This window comes from Tripterygium wilfordii, chromosome 12 (assembly GCF_013401445.1).
Source record: "Tripterygium wilfordii isolate XIE 37 chromosome 12, ASM1340144v1, whole genome shotgun sequence".
Taxonomy (NCBI): Eukaryota; Viridiplantae; Streptophyta; class Magnoliopsida; order Celastrales; family Celastraceae; genus Tripterygium; species Tripterygium wilfordii.
Window position 1 is genome coordinate 5527264 of NC_052243.1, and position 21784 is coordinate 5549047.

Below are 21784 nucleotides of genomic sequence, written 5' to 3' on the forward strand. Positions count from 1 at the left end.
ATTATGAACACTTATGGACATCAAAATTATGGACACATATCATTTTGGGTTGTGGAAATATTACAACAGCCCACACTGTAAAATAAATCAAGGGTTAGATTTTATCTAAAGTAATCCAATGGCTCATATTTTAAAAGTCTAAAAATAAGATATTTCTTTTTCTCTCTCTTTCCAATTCTCACACACAAAGTTCTCTCTTTCATCATGGTTCTCTCCCTTTCGCCCTTTCATCATCGACGGACAGAGGAAGAGTCAAAGATCCCTCCTTCTCCCTCATCGAAACGACTCATGCCTAGGAAACCAAGCGAAATCGACAAGGAAATCGAGGAGAAAAGGCGATCTTCTACATCATATTCGTCTCCCTCAATCTCTTTGTGCAGTGGTGGGGGACTGCCATGAGAGTGATGGTGGCCTTCCAAATCATCTTCGTCTCCCTCGATCTCTTGGCCCTCTGCATCATCTTCTTATGGGATTGATTTAGTTTCTGGGGTTGATTTGATTTCTAGGTTTGATTTTGTTTAATTTGTTTCTAGGATTGATTTGATTTCTGAGTTTTGATTTTGTTTCTAGGTTTGCAAACATGGAGTAATTGGGGGTTAAACTGTATTTGATTTTTGGATAATTTTTCATTTATACTAAACTGTATGTAGGATTGATTTTAACAATGAATTTCCTTTTGTTGGTGAATACTATAATTTCCTGGCTAAACAGAACTTACGAGCATCCAGATAAGACTTTGCATTGGGTTCAGTTTTTAAAGCTTTGTCACTTTTTAAGCAGAAAATTCTCAATGCATGGATTGCCAGCACAAGTATGCCCAGGTTCCAATTCAAGCAAACATTCCAATGCAGTTAGCACGACAGTCCAAATAGAGTAGTTTGTCAACTTATCAGATATTTTACACTGCTTTAGAATCAAAAATCTAAATAATATTGTGAATATGCTCCATTGCTTCTCTTAGCTTACTAGAACTTCCATGTAAAGATATCATGGCCAAATAATCAGAAGCTAGAAAATTTTGACTACTCCTCTGTCCGTTGATGATGAAAGGGAGAAAGGGAGAGAACCGTGATGAAAGAGAGAACTCTATGTGTGAGAATTGGGAAGAGAGAAAAAGAAATATCTTACTTTTAGACTTTTAAAATATGAGCGATTGGATTACTTTAGACAAAATCTGACCCTTGATTTATTTTACAGTGTGGGCTGCTGTAATATTTCTATAGCAGACCCCGGGAACCCTTCAATTCAATCAAATTAAACAAAAAAATGAGCTCACACGGTAATGTTTAACGGATAAATCCACACAAAAAATCATTGCTATCAAATTGGGGCAAAAAATATCAAATAATTGTAGAATACAATGAAGTAAGCAAGTACAAATATATAGGCAAAGTAGAAGTGACCAGAATCTCACGTTTAGGAAAGCTTGGCGCCATTAATGGATGGGAGGCTAGAAGCTGTGGGGTAATACCGTAATACGTAATAGAGTCGAGTATTGCTTGTTTAAGTTGTATTTAGAGGCAAAATAGGCACAAAACACCACCGGGACCAAAAAAACAAAGGAATAAATAATTAAATATACTATATAAATGATAATTTATCACAATCTCCATACCGTACTGTTTAAGTTAAAAAATAAAAATCACCTCTAAACAGTTTCTACAGCTAAGTATCGTACCCCAAGATACAAAATCTACAAAGCTTTCGCCATTATAATTCTAGTTGGCTCCACGAAATGAAAGTTCTGAAGATCGATGTATCAGCAATACCTTGCTACAGCCAAATGCATGCTTGGCCTACGGATTTTGCAGCGTCCCAGAAGAATTCAAAACTTGTAATACCACCTTCTCTATTATCTTCATGGCAGGATCAAAAATCAACCAGCTTTTCCAAATTTACAAGGCCCCAAGAGACAAGTCTGATCAAGAAAACGCACCCAAGAAGAATCAGCATCTTCCCCAATTATATAACATTACCTTCTTCGCCTTTGGCCAAATCTTCCTGTGATGAAATAAATAGAAAGAAACTAATGATATCCCATAAACAATTAATTGGAAATTGTTTTTTTCCCTCAAAGAAGAATAAATAAGCCTGCGGTTCAGGATGGTCAAAGCACTTCTCAAGAGCAACTAAAGATGGCTCTACTGAGACAAAGGAACTATATTAGTGAAAAGTTCAAAACAAGGTTTCTATATCAATGATGTCTTCCAAGATTTCTAAATGATATGCACCATAAAGTTCATCAAAACTTATTTCAATTTAAGTTTTAAACTAAGTGTTACACACAGAAGAAAATCAATAAAGAAAAACACATAGTGAGCACTCACCGTCGCAAAGTCTTACACCATCACCGACCCTGAACCACTCTGTAGTTGAGGACCAGATCCTCTTGTTTCTTCCATATATAAGCCCTCACCGTGGCTAAGCTCATGTCTGGTGGCAAGACCTGGAAAATATAAGGAGTTTGCTGGATATCAATATTCCCCTGAATTGTAGGTAAAGGCATGAAGCATCTACAACAATAAGCTCAGAGGAGCACCATTCGACATAAACGAAATGAATAATGAAGAAACAATCAAGACAGGTTAACAAATTAAATGCAATGTCAACGACTTCCTAACAGAAGAGTTAAAAATAAATACTTTTAAGTAAGTTGGATATTTTTGTGAATTATCTTAAACATTGTATGCCACTTACTCGAGGGGACGTATGCAACATAAGCAAGAAGCAAGTAAATTATATTCCAAAATAAAGCCGGAAAGAAGTGTCTAGGTTCAGTTACTATATATGACACAGTGCAGAAAGAACCATTACAGGCATTGTTCCATTCTTGTCGTAAAACTTATGACAGGAAAGAAAAGTAGAAAACATATGATACAAATTACGAGGTTCAAGAATTCAGACAACCGAGATTCGGCCACAAGGGCACATGCAACAAGAAGTCTGCCCATATTATGTGTAAACAGAAGTTACAGAACCACAACAGAATCAGACAAGAAGCACAATATGGATCAAGCAAGGTAAGCGTTTAACCAAACAAAATCCCATAGAAGAATCCCGTCCCATCAAACAACCAGCATTACAACATCAAGTACTAATTTACTAAAAATATCTCAACCAGTTTTGACTTTCTAGGAATTACAGGGGCTGGATCAATATGGGTAGTCTTTAGTTGTTATATACTTGGGTCTTGTAGTACCTTTTCCTTCTTCTTTTTTTGTTGTCTTAATTTTTGTAATCTCTGTGCACTTTATTAGGGACCTTCAATAAAGTTCCTTTGGCATTCAGAAAAAGAAACAAATACTAACAAAAACACATTCACCTAATTACCTGATTATTGCATAAGATTTCTATATAAGGCCTCAGCTTTTGCCAGTGCTTCAACCCAGACCTGAAAGATCCATCTCCAACAGCTGAATGTTGTAATGGCCCCCCACCAAGTCCAGGGGAAAACGCTGCATCAGGGTTTACACTATCCAATGGTTTATCAAGGACCATCTTCTCTATTACATAATTGACAACCTACAAAAACATAGAAGCAGCATGTCATATGGTAATTCCATACAAATATTCCGAATCAGCGCATTAATACATCGAAATGGACCTATCACAATAAAATTCAATCCTTGCAAGTCTTAAGAAAAAAATATTTACACTTGACTAAGCACATCAATCTGAGTGAATGTTATTCACATTTGTCTACCATTGAGCAACATTTGACATTCTAAACTTGACAAAATATCATGATGAGAAGTTGAGAACAGATATTACTCTTCATCATTTCAAGGCCAGCTAGAAGTTTCTTTTATGCATCAATGCAAAGGATTTATAATGACTAAAGCCATGCACACAAATGCCAGCCCTAAAATGAAGAAGGATTTTCCACTGTGGGTCTGGCTAGGGCCTATTTACAAGATATATATATATAGATATTTGCATCTCACAATAATAATATCATAACTAAAAAAATACTGTTTCATTCATAAGCAAATGAGTTTCAACATATTTTGTTATAAATATTCTACAATGTTATATATTTCGTTTTATATATATAAACAATGTTATACAATGTCTGCCGAAACTTGTCTTCTACTCAGATCATGCAAAAAAAGAAAGAAAAGCTCTTTGATGGCACATCCAAGCTTACTTTATGTATTCTCAATATGCGAGGTGCACTTAGTTTGCCTTGGGTAAGGATCTGGGTAGCTGAACCCTCACACGGATGCAGATAAAAGCTGCACCTGCAGAAATTCAAATTTACACAAGAAAAACACTACTTATATGAACCAAAATATAAACTCATTGCAAGATCTTTGGCTTTAAAAAAAAGAGAACTATAATTGTTCTGAAAATCCAGATCAGACAGAAAGTACAGAACATTCAAAAATAAAACAATATTCATGCCATGTCATTTCAAGATCCACGTGAATAACATACAACAGAAAAAGTGCACTAAGCCATATGAAAGATTCAAAAAAATTTCAGGCAAATATTTAATTGAGTGATGGAAAATCCATCAAGGTCAGAAATATTACTTCATATTTTCTCTCAGCGGAAGCCGGTTATTTAAAACACAATCTAGAACCCACCAAGGGAAGTCCTTCTCGTCTTCAGCTCCATCTAAATCAGTTATTTTCTTCCTCCATGGTCCTCCTTGAGATCCTTCAGTAATAATTGAAGGAGGGGAAACTGTTGAAAATTCGAAAGGAGGATACACCATGGAGTCATTTTCAGCATTACCATCTACCTCAATTCTGGAATGAGCAAGACTTCTAGCAGTAATATCCTTCCCACACATAACATCCCCATTAGCTGAAGCTTGCAATCCAAGTCTCTGTCTCCTTTTGGCTAACCAATGAACCAATAGACCTTTAAGGGTTTCACAAGCTAGATTAACCTGCATATGACATAAGTCAACAGTAGAAACTAGAAACTGAGGAAAAACAAGCATCTGGCTTCAGAGGCCATATTATTTCAGAGCATTCAAGTAAATATTAATTGCATATGACAAAAGTCGAATCATATTGCAATTGTGAATTTCACAGGTCGCAGGCATTCAGGTAAATTATTAATGATTTTGAGAATCCTTGCAAGACTGAGAATGGAGCTCCACAACCCACAAAATACTGTAACTGTGAGTATTCGTGGAACGAATTCAGATCATTCACGACTAGTATATTGTTTATACAGAGTATAAATATATCCATGCAAATCAAACATCTGAATGTTAATCAATGCAAATCAAACCCTTGCAAAGGAAGTAAAACAGATTATCTAAGAATAGGTTTACCTTATCATCCTCAGGTTTCCCAGAAATGGTAAGATCTGCTGCATACATCTCTGCAGAAAAGCATTGTGGTGTGTCCAAATGAACGGACAAACTTCCAAGCCTGCTATCCACAGTGAACCATGCAGGAATGCTTACCTGAAGTGGTAATAAAATCAATAGCAATAAGGAAAAAAAAAATCTAAGGTTTTTCCAGGTTCAGTATCAGTATGTCATTAAAAGACTAAACAGCAAGTAGTTTCATACCATCTCAAATAATTCTTGCCTTTTGTCCTCAAAAGAAACCTGGAAATTTGAAATTAAAACCATGAAAATCTGTTGCATTAGTCCAAAATTGACAGCTGATACACACAAATGGAAATAAAAAGTAGTTGCACATGATTACTAGTACAACCACTTCTCCCTCCTCCTAATACCATAAAATCAATGATCAGATTAGTGTTCTATTATACAACAAAAGACAGTGAATGGATGAGGAAAATCTGAGATAACCTTTCCATAGTCTTCAACCACAACCCCCTTGGTAATTTCCCATAGCTTCACCGAACCAGTAGTATCCTACCGAATATGCATAAGATATCAGGTGTAGAAAACCTCAGCAAAATCATGACACTGTGGCATCAAAAAGACAATAAGTTACATGAACTGTCATATTTACCTTAGTCAATACACGCCTTTTGTCATTTAAAATCTCATGCTGCACTATTCCTGGGGTTCCAGGAATGGTTAAGGCCGGTTCCTTATATACAGGCATCTGCATAAATGGCAACCATTAGTAGACAGATAATTAAAGAATGATTATACTGCCAATAAAGGAGGACGGGAGAGAGAGAGAGAGGAAAAAGGTTGTAATCCCAATAACTATAAGTAGCCAACCCAAAAAAAAAGGAACGAAAAGGTTCAAAGGATAAGTAGAGTAAAACTGCACAACTTCTCTCCCCAAAAGAGAAGTTACATAAAACGAAATAACGTATAATGTAGACAAGAGAATAAACTTACAGGGGTAGAACCTTCCAGGGAAACTCTCGCTCTTGAGAAAGACAAGTTTCCGGCCAAAAATGACCCACCTTTCTGAAAAACCTTTTGAGGACTCCATCCCTCAGAGGGCCATCTGTCAACTGAAGAATCTGTTGTTGCTACCCACATACTATCATCATGCAGTGCCAATTGCAGAATGGGATGCTCCTTTGTGAAAAGCAAGAGACTCTCCCTTGTTGCCAAGTCTGTCAAGTATAACTGAGGGTACAAAGAGAAAATGAATCAAAAGGTTGCACACAGAAGCATTATATCAATACAAATTTATGTAGATTGTAGAAAGATAGAATCCTCATCCCTATTAAACAACGTCAAGAAAAATAACAAGGGAAGATAAGACTTGCATAGGTTTGGTTTCATAAGCAAAGGTACTTACAGAAGAGTCCCTTCCACCACTATAAACATGACTGAACGTTGGTGTGCTGGCAAGTGCCCACACGGAATCAGTATGCACCGCATAAGAATGCACACAACGCTGCTGTCCAAGATCCCATAATCTATATTGGCATATAAGCAATTACAAAGTATAATTTTATCTTAGATTGGCTTCAAACAAAGACAAAATATAATAATGATTTGGTGTCAAATATACACGCGAGTGAGTGTGTGGATAACCACCTGATCATAGAGTCAGAAGATCCTGATAAGCAAAACCTGCAAGAATGAAAATTAACATTTCTGTCAACTGACTAGACAACATAAGGAACTAAGAGCCTCTGAGTTAAGTTCAATGAACTAGTAAACCCTGATACCCCGAAGGTTCTGCAGCTCAACATCAACAATTCAACATGTTATGTCTCTCCATAGCAGACATCGGCTAGATTTTTCTACACATATATTCTATACTGTGTATCAATCTCAAGGTTATTAACTCTTCCTCCCTGTAGTTCTCTTTGCACCTACTTGGTTCTTCAATCAATTTTCTTCCCATTCAAAAAACAAAAGTAGACATTGAAATGTAGGCCCAATAATAGCTTCCCTTTCCACTCAAATCCTCATTCGTCCCACTTCCCTTTTTCGCTCCCCTGAATCTTCTTTCTTACTAGTTTTTATTTGTAACAACAAACCCAACATGGACCCACCTTTTTAATTCGTTGGAAACACACAGTCAAACGGACATGAATACTCTCATTCGTTCATGAGACAATAGGAAGCCTTCTCACATGTCAAATGAACTTGAAACACAACATGATAATAACTACAGCTTAAGTGCACAAATATAGCGTAAGTGCAGAATCCATTTGAATTACCTGCCAGTGGGGTCTAGAAGTAAAGCCCTAATGTTATCAGTATGTCCTCTTAGTTTTATGGTCTTTGAACCGGTTCTTGGGTCCCAAACACGCACAACCTGCAAAAATAAGGAAATGAGACTAAAAACAATTATACTGCTCTTTCTTTTAACATTATAAACCAAAGCCTCGTCAATGAATAGGCATTTGATTTGCGCAAAGGACATGCACACTCAAACTAAACACTCTACAATTTCAAGGGTAACAAAGAAACATAACTAAGAAATCATGAAAATGAATGCAAATATCAGGATATACCTTCTCTGTTCCACCAGATACAAGAAGGGTTCCACTATCATTCATTGCCAATGCATAAACAGACTCCTTATGACCTTTGGCAGCAACCGGGACATATCCATTAGACTGAGTTGTGTGAGACGAAATGCTGTTGCTTGAGCCAATGGTGCGTAAACTCGTCATAGGTAACGAATTCCCAGAACCACTTACCCCATTTGAACAATCATCTTCCATTGCATCACTTGACTTTGAATGCAGAGTAACCGCGGCTTCAACATCCCATATGAAGACCTCCCCACCAAGGCCACCAGAGGCAACAACATTGCTCTAAAATGCACGACACTAAAAATGGATCAGAAAATTATTTGACTTAACAGGTATCATATCTCGAGGCACAATTTGCAATACCAAACTGAATGAACAAATTAAATAGCAGGAATTCACTGATAAGAACCTTTCATACATGCAGTTAATAAGATCCATGAAAAAATTGACATAAAAATTACATTTGTTTGTGCTGCAGCAAGACAAGTGACGTAGTCAGTATGCTGACGGAGAGTCCTGAAGCAGGTTCCATCGGAGAGGCAATTCCATGTCTGGTGTATCTCAGAAAGAAATGAATAAATAAAGAGGGAATGAGTAGAAAAAGAGGGATAATTGTGTACATAACAAAAAATTATACATACTACGACAGTTGACAAACCTTGAGAGTGGTGTCTGAAGAGCAGGAAACAAGTGTGTTTTCACCAGCAATGACAGCATCATTTACCTGCATGACTAGTTTGTATTTAGCGGTAATTCTTCTTTTTTATTGAATGACTAAAAGTTAAGAATTACAAGGAGGCTGGGATAAGTGACAGAAGCAGATTGGAACAGTGAGACGAACACCACACAATAAAACCATACTAAGGAATAAGACGAAAAATGAGCCAATTTATACACTCGTCCAACTACTATCCCCCTCACCCCCACCCCAACCTAAAAGATAAAAAAAATTCTCTCTTCTTAATACACAACACAGATTTTTTATTCCCCTTCCCAACATTGAACCAATGTTGGGACATGAGCGAACTTGGTTACGAACAGAAACTCTGCAAAAATCAGCTCATTTCAAACCCAACCATGTAATAGATCACCAACAATCCTTGGAAACAAATATATTAAGCAACCAGACACTGATTAAGAGTAGTGCAGCGAAAAAACCACCATAAACATAAAAAGGTACCCAGTCAACGTGTGACTCAAAAGTAGCTGAGCAAGTGGCAGAATCTTCACCCAGTGCCCATCTCTTTAGGGTGCCATCACGGCTCCCAGTGAAGAGATAATCACATGCTCCAGATGCAGAAGACTTTAACAAGGCCAAACAATTTACACCAGCACAATGCTGCAAAATAAACAAAAAAATAGAGCAACATGAGGATCTTCTATTCCATTAACAAATACGACCACCTACTCAAAAGACTAACTTTTAGGGAATAAGTGCCACATTGGAGACTACAGCAAATATATACAAGATACAGAAATCCTGCTATTCATCCTTCCAAAGTTTGCCTTGGCTGAATGTACCTACTTTAAAGTTTAAACACCATCAAATTGAAAGAAACCGAACAAAAGAAGGAAATAAATTAGCAAAACACTTTCAACTGAAGGTCAAAGCTGTTTGCATTGAACCTAGTCTCTTCACCCAACCATAAATATTATCCTTGTTATCATTAGCACAATTGTTATAACTGATCCAGTAAGAGCATATAAAGTAAGTATTTAAGCATGCACTGTGCACAAAAACCATTGACTGCTAGTGAATAAACATAGTCCTCAAGGGAGCTCGTGGATTGTCAAGTGCCAACTCAACATAACCCCAAAGATGCCAAATAATAATACAAGTATGAAAAGAATACAATGACCGCAAAAACTCAGCATATGCACACTTATGTGATTGCTTTATCCAATTTGCTGTAAATTATTTAAACAATATTATCATAGTTCTAAAAAATTATAAACAATATCATAATTGCACTCGCGTAAATATTTTCTGTGTACTTAAGGAGGCACTCCCTCAGTGTCATTCTTAATAAACTCGTTTGGTTATACAAAACAAAAAATGCCACATATTATATTTATCAGAGAGTTGGACATTAACATTTATTTCCAATGGAGTTCATTTGTATTACATAATGAAAAGAAATGGGAATGAATTTCTCAAGATGTTTGGCAAAATGACCATCAAGTGCAACCTGTTAACCTTAAACCCCATCTACACAAAGTAAAATAAATACTGCTGTAAATATCAGAATAAGTACAAAATCACTCCACCTTAGTATCATCCGCATCACTCAACACATATGTCAGTCTCTTTTCTTTACGAGGGCGAGTTGAGTTGGCAGTATTCCCTGCACTACCTACACGGTGCATTGCAGTAACACCTAGAGCAAATACAAGTGACTATAATGTCAAAGTTAAAACAAGGAGGTGCACTGATTCCTCTGAGCAGCTCACATAAGAGTGACAGGTTTAGTCCCAAATCTGAACAGGTTAAAACAAAAAAATTAACCTTCATTCCTCCCCACTGGAATGGAAGTCTAAAAGAATATATTAGAAAAGTAAATGTAGGATGCTTGATATACTTCAATTAGAAAACTCACAAAATTTTCCATAACTAATTAAAGAATTCAATCACGAATTAAATTTGCAGAACTGATTAAAATAATTGAATCAGAATAAAAGTTGGTTTCAGTGAAACTGAGCAAAACAAACAGGTTTAACCCTTATACCCATCCCTATACACTATAGTACCGCAAGAGATGTAGGAATTACAATTGATCATCGTCTCGATAATAATACTCATGAGCTGAAATCAAGCTTGTTAAATTAGTAGAACAAGTTTCTGCAGCTTTTTTCTTTTCTACTTTGTCTACAAAGGAGGTAAAATGGCCACAGACCTAAACTTACAGTTTCCAAACTGGTGACGTTCAACCCACTCAGATAGTGGAAACAATCCAAATTTGTAACACCCTATTTATGGTAAACAGAACAAAAAACGAACAAATCAGATAAAACAGTGCAGACACCCAATATAGCCCTATCATCTATCAATCACATAATGCACCCTTGGTTCTTCCTGCCGAACTCAACTAATAAAGATTCCAAAAGCTTGAATTCACAGCATTCAATTCTGCAAAACTTAATCTAATACAATCAATCAACTAAAAATTGAAAATTCACTTAGGATTTAAAACTCGAGCACAAACTCAATGTCGATTCAAAATCAAAACCCTAGCATAATCTGAGTCTACAATTCCAATTTTAAAAACCTATACAATCAACAAAAAAAAAAAAAAAAAAAAACCCGCTGTTTCTGTATTGAAACGAAACAAAGCTCAGCTACAGATTGATCGTGAAGAAACCAAAGCAGGAGGAATTCAATAACTAACCAGAAATCAAGCGGGGAGAAGAGACGAACGAGTTTTGAGAGTTGTCGATTGTAAATCCCTAGCGATAGCGATGTCTTGTGCTGGTACGTCTCGAGCACTAACATGAGAGAGATACACAGATTTCTGAAGAAATCTGGACTGAGAAAAATAAAAGTGGAAAGTCAAAATTAATAAGGAAACTAGTCGAAATCCCGCGCATAGCGCGGGTTTTTTTTTGTTTAATTGATATTTTTTTAACTGTTGCGTTCATATGTTATTTGTTTCAATTTCCTTGTTCAAGTTTTACATACTGTGATGCAGAGATATTATTTTGATTTTCAAATTGATTTAATAATTATTTATGAGAAATTATATCAAACTAATTAAAATGTATTTACAATATATTAATTTTCATAATTAGAAAAAATTTGCATTGTTCATCTAAATATGTGGTTGTGGTTATTCCTTAAATCTTTGATCAAGACTCTTAAACATCATGTCAACTCTCCTTCAGTGGGGCATGTCATACTAAACTACAAAACTCCTAACAGGCCGTAAAAGATAGGCAATGGCAAGAGCAAGATGCATCTATTTTATTGCCTGGATATATAATTAACATAAAATTAATGAAAATTAATTAGCAGCTGTGAATCCATCATGGAGAGGTGCCATGAAATGCTACTTTCCATAGCTAGACATATTTAGCTATGAACTTGCAACTCCTTTTCATGTTGTTCAAAGGCCAGCAATGTTTTCCTCGTCTTTCATTAGCCGACCAAGCATGCACATGGGATTTTATTTAGATGCTCTCCTCTCTTGTGCCAATTGCCTTGACAAATCAACAACATTTTTCCTTACCTGTATAGCACAATGAACTTTTGGCACACACTTGATATACATACCATAAATATTCCATGATAGACATGAAAAAACACCTTCATATTTGCCTCCAAAGCTCTTATATAGTTAGTCCCAAGAAGGTAATTAGGCAGCGATAGTGATCCAAAAACCGAATTGAAGAATTTTGTCATAAATTCTTGATAGATTGGCATGTATTCAATGTCATCAATCTGCAACTTGTGGTATAGCTCCTGCAATCAAGAGGAAAAGAGCATTTTATTATTGAGAATAAGCCATAAAAGTTGAAACATTACCAAGTGTAGCCTACACATGGTTAAATAATAAAACAACGATGGTTTAAAAAGAGATGCTTCTAATTTATAGAACTCATTAAAAGATACAGACATTGCAAAGATGTATTTCCTAGATTTGAACCTATGATCCCATGACTGCTGTGAAGGACTTTACCAATTGACTATAGGTTAACCCTTACATTCCTATTGTTCCTTTTTACAGGTAAGAAAAGGGGAATGGAGGAGAACACACGCCCCACAAAGCTCATTTCCGCTAAGTCATTTACATAGCTCTTGACTATCTAATCATACTAATGACTTCAATTATCAAAATACTGAAAATCTTTTGCATACTGGAGTAGAACTTAATTTATACGCAATTGATAAGCCACAGGCCCACAACAATGGCTTGGCTCCCTAAGGAAGATTACTATTTGCAATAAAAAAATGATTAGAGATAAATATGTTGTGGTTATTTCTTAAATCTTTGATCAAGACTCTTAAACATTATGTAACCACTCTCCTTCAGTGGGGCATGCCATACTAACCTCCAAAACTCCTAACAGGCTATAAGAGATGGGCAATGGTAAGAGCAAGATGCATCTATTTTAGTGCCTGGATATATAATTAGCATAAAATTAATGAAAAACTGACACCACCAAATTCAGAGATGAGAGGTGATAGAAATAAGAGATTGAGCTTCTCTCAAACCTTGCAAATTCAGTCAGGAACAGCAAGCAGACAACAGGTCCGAAGAACATTAAACTTTTTTAATTGCCTCTGGAGATGTTGTAATGGAGACAACGTGAGTGTTCGAAATAGAAATAAGAAAGAGTGGAGAGTCCATGTAGGAACAACTGAGAGTTTTAGCAAGCCAGCTGTCAAAATAATATCAACACTCGTTAGAGCATTGATATAACAACATAATCTCCCAAAGCGATGGCATTTGTTGATTATTAGAAAACCAATAAATATAACAGCATAATCTAAAACTGCCCAAACATATAGCATTAGTTTATAACACCATTCCTCGTTAAATTTAATTAAAGGTATCATAGATCTGTAACTTACCTCTTGCTGTCCCCCAGAAATTCATTTTTTTTTAAAAAAAAATTCTATATGAAGGTAGCCACCAGTAAATTAGCCTTTTATTCGTATATGCCCATTCATCAAACATAAATAATCTAACAATGAAAATATATAAGTATTGCATGAATATTGGGAGAACATACCGTATTATATTCTTACAGTTTAAGAGATTCAGGAGATAGAGCCATTTATTAATCACCAAAGAACCCCTTCTCCGCTGACGATGAATCCAAATTGCTTGTAGTTTCTCTCAGCTGTGCTTCAAACATCTCAATTGCGCTCTTGGTACAGAATCAATAGTATTATCAGATTATTGCAATTTATACAGTCAGAGTGGAGTACTTTCACTTTAATGCATCTCCACAATCATTTTGAAGTCATTTCCTTGAAAATATTGATTATCTAACAATGAAAAATATAAGCACGACATGAATATTGGGAGAACATGTCAAATTATGTTCGTACAAATGTACAATTTAAAGGATTTAGGAGCTAGAGCCATTTGCTGATCATCGAAGAACCCCCCTCTTCACTAACAATGAATTAATATTGTTTGTAGTTTTGCCCTGCTTCAAGCATCTCAATTGTGCTCATGGTATAGAATCAATAGTATTATCAGATTATTGCAATTCCTACAGTCAAAGAAAGAAGTACCTTCACCTTAATGTATCTCTAAAATATTATTGAAGGCATCTCCTATAAAATATTGATTTATCTCTTTTTAATTGATTACAAAGCTATTCTCCCACTAAACTGATGCTTAAGAGCACAGTGAAACAGTTAATCAAATCTTAGCAAAAACATGAAGAGATTGAGTTATATTACTATAGATATCTTATACAATTTAACCTTAAGGTCTTATATTTCAATTACGGTGTAGAAAATAATGAAAGAAGTGTATGTTTGTATATCATAAACCATAAGTGGAACAATCCATACCATTAAGAAGATCCACAATAATCAAGTTCAATAGACTTCATGATAATTGCTCCCGTTCCTACAGAGACAAAGCACACAGACTACAATAAGCCAGTATTACAAAATCAGACCAAAAAAAATGTGTGGATTGATGAATCAGCAGAAAGTCGAATGATACATTAGTTTAATAAAATTAAGGATGAATGCCATTCATAAGGTAAGCTAATACTAACAGAGAGATGAATCAAAATCATACCCTTAGAAAATTGGTAATTGGTGATATAAATTCCCATGTCTTGCTTACCCAGCGCAGATTGATCAAAATCATATCATTCAAATGGAGTGTACTTAGTACAGTACCTAATTAACTCAAGATTCCAGATTGCCCTCAAGACCAATATTTCTTTGCAAATCAATGTTCTGATCATGCCCAGCAACGAATCCAAGAAAACCCATTAATCACAACAAAACTCCAATATAGAGAGAGCATGCACACAAAATCAAATGGGCACCTTTTTTTCTCCATGGATGCGGCATTTTGTGAGGCATCTAGGAATTGCTGATGGGACGGGTGGAGGAGTCCCTCACGGCGCTTCCTGAGCATGTTCTAACTGAGCTCCACCAGATCATCCTCTCTCCGGCTGCGTGCTCTGCTGTTGCAAGCCTTCTTCCTCACTTATGCCTCATGCTCAGCCACAAGAACATTGTGGTCTTTGGTCGAGTCAATCTAGGTCTATGTCGAAAAATCATTTAGACAAAGCAAGTCAAGTGGCGATTCCGCCTTTTAGATCCAAACGTGCGAGTGGGCCAGAAATTAAAGGGAGAATTTTGGTGGAGCGAAATCAGAGATTGAGCTTCTCTCAAACCTTGCAAATTCAATCGGGGACAGAAAGCAGACAACGGGTCCGTAGAACACGAAACGACTTTTACTTTTTTTTTTTTTTGTTTTTTTAATCGCCTCTCCAAACTTGTAACATGAAAACTATATAAAATCTCGAAAAATAACAGATGGTACAACTATCTAACCCTCAAAAATATTAACATGAACTTTGTGACTCTTACTATGGTTATTAGACAAATACACCATGTCTAACATCACAATGCAATAGTATGTGATAATGCACTAATGTGAATAACACACATGTACATATACAATCAGTGCGCCAAAATAGCCAAAGGACAGTTTCCGGATAAAAGGACCCATCACTTAGGTAACTTTACTTTGTGCAAACCTAAGGCATCTTGTTTTGTGCATCAAGTATACCAGTGAAATCCATTACTGAGTTGTAAAATTTCAATAAGGAACCATCATCTTCCATATGCCCTAAAAATTATAACTGCCTGCAAGGGCAAGGAGCTTACACTGCGTGCAAAAATCCACACCCAGATAAAATTAATAAACCAAACTTGGTTCTTTTATAGAAACATGTGGAATATACTATTTGCTTTTGACGACAAAATATTTCACAATAACAAATCAATGCTCTCTAAAAAATGACAAAACGTACAATGACAAAGCTGTAATTGTTTTTTGTTGAAACATCAAGTAAAGAAACAGGAACATACCATAATCTTCGAAAAACTCACCGAAGGAATCGATTGCCAACATTACAGCCACTGGCAAGAGTTCTTCCACCCTTTCTTCTCCGTAACGAATTTCCAGAATCGCTGGGCAAACTTCATATCCTAACCTTTAGTAAGTCCCTTCAATTCCTCCTCAATTTTATCAGCAAAATTGTTCAAACCCATTAGAAGCAAACCCTTTGAATTTGTCTCAACAGCATACTTGATCAAACAAAATTTAACTTATCAATAAATGTCAAATTATTTCGTACCTAAACTCAAGAGTGTTGGTTTCTACATCACCTCTTCCCAGCTGTGCTGCGCTTCAGGAACTCCTTATCATAAAACTTAGCAAACTTCGAGAAATCTTATTGAATAACGCAAAGAAAAGGGTCTCGATCACTAAGCTTTGAGAAACTCAAATCCACTTGGTTCCTTTTCTGAGCTGCCTCCCACATACCATCCGCTTTGATAATTTTTTTAGATCCATCGATCTGCTTCATCTTCTCCTTTTGGTACAGGCCCATACTGCTCCAGGACCTAGTAGGGTCAGAGAGGGAACATGAGCTTCCCGACTACACGCACCAATCAGGTTCCTCGATGCCACCGAGCGAAAAGTGGCCGTTGAAAAGATCCTCGGACCATAATCGCTAATCCGAACCGTACAAAGCTCATCGGCATCGTGATTTGGTCCACTAACTTATCGGATATGGAAGATGCAGAAAGATGTGTCGCCGAAATCTGGGAGAGACCATCAAGATTCAAGAGAGAAGCAAAGAAACCCAAGAAATTAAAGCATCCCATATCCAACTGAAAGGGAAAAATAGGAATTAAAGAAAACCGAAATCGCTGTGATATGAAGAAGATGAAACGTTCAAGGTGACGTTGTACGTTATTTTTATTTAATTTTTTTTCCTTGCCTTTGCACAATTTTGCTTGGAAAAATTGTGAGTAGAGAGAAATAGAGATGAGAAATACTGGACAGTCCACGTCGGCACAACCTGAGAGTTTTAGAGATACAGTTGTCAAAAATATATCAACAGTTGTTAGAGCCTCTGCTTTTATATATAGTATAGATTGTTTGGAAAAATTGTGAGTAGAGAGAAATAGAGATGAGAAATACTGGACAGTCCACATCGGCACAACCTGAGAGTTTTAGAGATACAGTTGTCAAAAATATATCAACAGTTGTTAGAGCCTCTGCTTTTATATATAGTATAGATAAGAAATCCTCATCTCTCACTTAAAACGTCGAAACGACGTCGTTTAGGGAATATTGTCTAATATATTAATAATGTCGAACAATATTGGATTCTATTAGGGGGAAAAGAAATCTAATTTGTTTTGTATTCTTTCACATATGCCTATTAGAATTGGGCATTCTATTGTAAAATTTGCTCTGAATTGCTCTGATTCACATGAGCCATATTTTGACTTCAGGAGGTTGTATGGCAGATTTTTTTCAAATGATTCTTAATAATATAGAGTTCTGACTCTTCAGAAAAAACATATAACCTCCATAATTTTTTTACTTTTTTTAGGAAGAAAATTTTATTTTGATAATACAAAGTTTAAAAATTATATATCAATGAAACATAAACTTATTGACTTTGACTATTGTTTGAGAGATTTATTATCAAACATGTTTAATGACACACAATGTCCAATTACATATATGCCCATCTCTATAATTTGGAAGACTTATTCCGCTAAGGTAGGGCTTCACAAATTGACTGCCCGAACCTTTTGGTCGGTAAGAAATAAAAAAAAATTTACATCTTGGTCGGTATCGATTATAAATATTATAAAAACCGAACATACAGTCAATAAACAGATCAGATTTTTTGACAATTGATTTTAACTGAAAATAACCGACCGTATATAATTATATACATATATATTTAACAGTTGGGCTATGGCTTGTAATTATACCCGGAGGCCAAAGTCTACTACCTTAAAGTAACTAACTCCGCCATAGCCCACTGCCAGTAACCACTAACCTCTAAGTCTCTTTACAAATCCTAAATAATCTATCGTTTCTCGATTGTCACTCACTCGCTTAGAATCTAATCTCTCCTTCGACTGTCCTACCAGTCTCTCATCCGGTCATTCTCTACTTCTCTTCTCTAAGTCAGTAAGTCCCTCGATTCTATTGTCTCCCTTCTCAACATCCCTTGACTCTACTTATTTATTTATATTTTATTACTTGTAGATCAACATAACATTGATAGACAAAGAAGCATCACTTGATGACACTGAGAGAGGCAAAGGAATGCCAGGAGAAGAACCCTTTGATCTAAAGCAGGTTAGTGAATCATCCTCTAGGAAAAAATCATGAGTTTGGGAATATTACATTGTGGTTGAACCTGAAAATTTGAAGGGTATTCGTAAGGATATATGCATTTTTTGTAATAGATCGTATGCAGTTGATTCAAAGCAGAATGGTTCTGGTTCTTTAAGATAATCCTATGAGAGTGAAAGATGAGGAATTGGCTAAAGGGCAAACAACACTGAATTTTAGCACTTTAAAGTCGGCTGAAACACAATTGCTGTCAAAACCCTTTCATCATAAAAAAGCTAGAGATGCTCTAGCTCATATGACTATAAAAGATGAATTGCCATTTAAATTTGTAGAGGGCGAAGGGTTCGGGGAATTTGTAAATGAAATTCAACCAAAATAGACCAAGTTACCATGTCGAGTAGCAGTTGCAAGGGATTGTGGTGAACAGTATTTTACAGAGCATAAGACATTAAAAAATGCCTTTAGAGGACAATGTATTTGCCTTACCACTGACACATGGACTTTTGTACAAAACTAGAATTCCATGTGTCTTATTGCACACTTTATTAATAGTGATTGGAAGATGTATAAGAGAATTCTTAATTTTTGCATTGTTGAAGATTACAAAGGGGCTACACTTAGTAAAATGGTAGAAACATGCTTGCTTAAATTGGGGATAGATAGCATTTTGACTCTTACGGTTGATAATGCTAGTTCAAATAACTTGCTTATCGAATTACTAAAGAGAAATACAAAGCATAGAATTGAAACTCTTTTGAATCATGAATTTTTGCATTTAAGATGTTGTGCACATATTCTTAACCTTATTGTTGGTGATGGGTTGAAAGACATGGATGAGTCTATTGTGAACATTCAGGACGTGATTGACTCTAACTAGCTTAGAGACGAAAACACTTAAAAAAAGTGGCTGAAAATATGAGAGAGAAGTTTCAAAAGTATAGGGGGAGTTTTGAGAAAGTGAACTCTTTATTGTATGTTGCAATTGTACTTGATCATCGGTACAAGTTAAAGATGATTGAGTTTTCATTTTATTTAATGTCGGTGTTGGTTAAAAGTGTTAAAGATATTTTGAATCATTTGTATGATGCATATGCAAAAGGTGATGGAGTTGTTAATGTTGGAGGAAGGGAGAGACAAAGTCAGCCAGTAGGGACCATTGAATTTGGGGATACAAGGGCAACAAGGTTGATGAGTTTTCGAAGACATTTAAAGAATCACAATCATTAGAGAACAATTCGGAAGTAGATTGATACTTAATTGGGAATTTGAAAGCTGATATTGAGGGATTTGATATACTTGCATGGTGGAAGGTTAACTCGAGTAGGTTTCCTGTGCTCTCCAAAGTTGCTAGGGATGTTCTTGCAAGTTCTACGATAGCTTCTGAATGCAAATAAGAGGTCGAATCCCACAAAAACAAGTCTAGTATTAACAATACTACCTAACTTATGGACCTAAAAATTTACCTATATAATTGAAGAAAGATAAACAATTAAAATGAGTAACAAAAGTTTATTGATTTGCTGAGAATTTATAAAACGAGTTAATGAAAACTAGAGTAATCAATCGCGGTGTCAACAGATATGATTGAATATAACTAATTAATCATGTTCGATCGTAGTTATTAATTAAAAGTTAAGATTCAAATAATAATTATAACCAAGTAATCCCTTAAACCTAGATCTAGACCTTCAACAATTAATATTTTCAATTTCAATTTCAATTTTTGCTATGACATGTGAATTTGATGTGCTTCTTAGCCTTAACTAGAGAGTTTATGTGCTAATGCCTAATTGAATGGTGATCAAGCATTCAAATAAATAATAAACTTATAAGCATAGAAATAAAAAATATGAACCAATGAATTGAAATTGCTTACTTGTAAAATTGATTAACTTGTATATGTCATACCAAACTATATGACACCCTAACTAAAAACTTAGTTACACAACATGGATGAAATTGAAACAAATAAACTATTCAAAAAAGAAATGAGAATTGAATTGGATAGTGGGAATTCTAGAAGATAATTTGTTGTGATCCTCTATGTGATGTTAGCGCTATCAAGAGAGTTCTTCTTCACGGCCTAGCTACTAGAGATGACTCCTCTCCTTATTATTATTTTTTCTTCATTTACTCACAGTTGTCTCTCTATAATTATTTTGTCACTCCTCTTCTCCCATTTTTATATCTTTCACGGTGCCCTCTTATTTCTCCTTTCATTTTCATGCGACTAAATTTAGATCTTAAGTGTCTAGTTACAATTGCGCTTGAGCGGTCATATTCTCACTCAAACAGAAACTCTCTTTGTTTAAGGTGCACTCGATCGATACATTCAGTTGCTCAAGGAATGACAATATGGATTCTTGAATGCACATAGTCACTCGAGCGGTCCAATCCTCACTTTAGGCTCACTTGATAACCTTTTTCGCTCAAGCATGTAGCTCCTCCGCAGGAGGCTGCTGGCTCTAGACTTGTGGATTCATCATTTGCACGAGTGTCAATTCATCAAATTCGTCGAAAAATCATTCTTTGGGAATTCCTACTCCAAATTCAACCCCTTTGAACTTAAAACCATCAAAAGCATCTCTAGGATCCGAATGCTACAAAGTAGACAAAAACGACGTAAAACGCACAAGTTTAACTCAATAACAATGCAATAAAATAACAAAGATATGTACAAAATGTGTGTACTTATATCGTTATCAAATACCCCAAACCTATTTTTTGCTAGTACTCGAGCAAAAATGAAACAAACACCATTAAAAATAAAAACCAAAAATAAGAAATTAATCTAAGTTCCTTTTTGTCGATCACGATAGCACTAAGCATGTTCGACAAACTTTTAAACCTTTAGGTGTCCCTACTAGAAGAGTTGTGTCTTCTGAGAGTTTACTATGTCGATACCCACGAATGCTATATTGTCAAAATATATTCATTAAAGCACCACTTGAAATAAATTATTGATTTGTCATGATAATACTTAGTGCCTTCTTTGTAAATCCATGCATTCTCATACGCTTCATTACATATTTCCTCCAAATCTTTGAGCAATAGCTTCCTTTCTTGGCCAATTGTCTCCATGTCGAAATTCAACTTCTTCATTGCCCAATGGTTCTCGAGTTCCATTGGCAAGTGACACGTCTTTCCAAACACAAGACAATATGAACTCATTCCAAATGGGGTCTTATAAGCTGTCCGATAGAGCCACAAAGTATTATTAAGCTTGATTGCCTAATTTTTCTTAGTAGAATTCACAATCTTCTTTTGATCCATGGTAGGTTCAGTGTTTTTCATAAATATGAAATTCATCACGATAAAAAAAGAATGTTTTGAGTTTATATCATACGATTAAGGATTGTGATGCATTTTTCATGTTAAATTTGATTTTTATTTCGAATAAAGAAATACCTTTTGATTCATCATGCTAAATAATACATATTTTTTTTGTTATTTTTCATAATTTTAAAAACAAATTTGGTGCTCAAAAATAGTACATCAGTTGGGTCCAGTGTTTTTCAACA

General features: G+C 35.5%; 1 protein-coding gene and 1 long non-coding RNA gene across 12 annotated transcripts; both read right to left on the bottom strand.

Annotated features, from left to right (window-relative positions):
• Nucleotides 1–1556: 1556 nt before the first annotated feature.
• Nucleotides 1557–11431, bottom strand: LOC120011262 (WD repeat-containing protein 48-like). 7 transcript variants are annotated; one of them, XM_038862334.1, is made up of 20 exons: nt 11280–11424; nt 10798–10860; nt 10162–10271; nt 9074–9232; nt 8552–8617; nt 8355–8444; nt 7870–8175; nt 7573–7670; nt 6941–6976; nt 6699–6819; nt 6287–6523; nt 5946–6041; nt 5780–5845; nt 5534–5572; nt 5291–5425; nt 4536–4897; nt 4148–4241; nt 3331–3522; nt 2328–2446; nt 1557–2001 (listed from the first exon to the last, which is right to left on the bottom strand). In XM_038862334.1, exons 3-19 carry the CDS (start codon nt 10258–10260, stop codon nt 2348–2350), a joined length of 2295 nt encoding a protein of 764 aa, XP_038718262.1. In that variant the 5' UTR covers nt 10261–10271; nt 10798–10860; nt 11280–11424; the 3' UTR covers nt 1557–2001; nt 2328–2347. The 7 variants fall into 7 exon arrangements, with proteins under 7 accessions (XP_038718262.1, XP_038718265.1, XP_038718259.1 ...); XM_038862337.1 differs by having other exon boundaries at nt 1557–1918; nt 10162–10371; XM_038862331.1 differs by having other exon boundaries at nt 10162–10371.
• A 396-nt stretch (nt 11432–11827) lies between these two features.
• LOC120011427 lies at nt 11828–16633 on the bottom strand. 5 transcript variants are annotated; one of them, XR_005471023.1, is made up of 7 exons: nt 15986–16633; nt 14911–15131; nt 14655–14818; nt 14420–14477; nt 13624–13761; nt 13103–13269; nt 11828–12349 (listed from the first exon to the last, which is right to left on the bottom strand). It is a non-coding gene; the product is annotated as an uncharacterized LOC120011427 (long non-coding RNA). The 5 variants fall into 5 exon arrangements; XR_005471026.1 differs by lacking the exon at nt 15986–16633 and having other exon boundaries at nt 11828–12116; nt 12194–12349; nt 14911–15583; XR_005471025.1 differs by lacking the exon at nt 15986–16633 and having other exon boundaries at nt 14759–14818; nt 14911–15586.
• Nucleotides 16634–21784: the final 5151 nt, after the last annotated feature.

Coding starts and splice junctions, on each gene's coding strand:
- LOC120011262 (XM_038862333.1), bottom strand. CDS start 10,260: ATGCACCGTGTAGGTAGTGCAGGGAATACTGCCAACTCAACTCGCCCT. Junction 5,846..5,945: donor AAAGGCGTGTATTGACTAAG/GTAAATATGACA, acceptor CATATTCGGTAG/GATACTACTGGTTCGGTGAA. Junction 4,242..4,535: donor CCGCTGAGAGAAAATATGAA/GTAATATTTCTG, acceptor GAATTTCTGCAG/GTGCAGCTTTTATCTGCATC.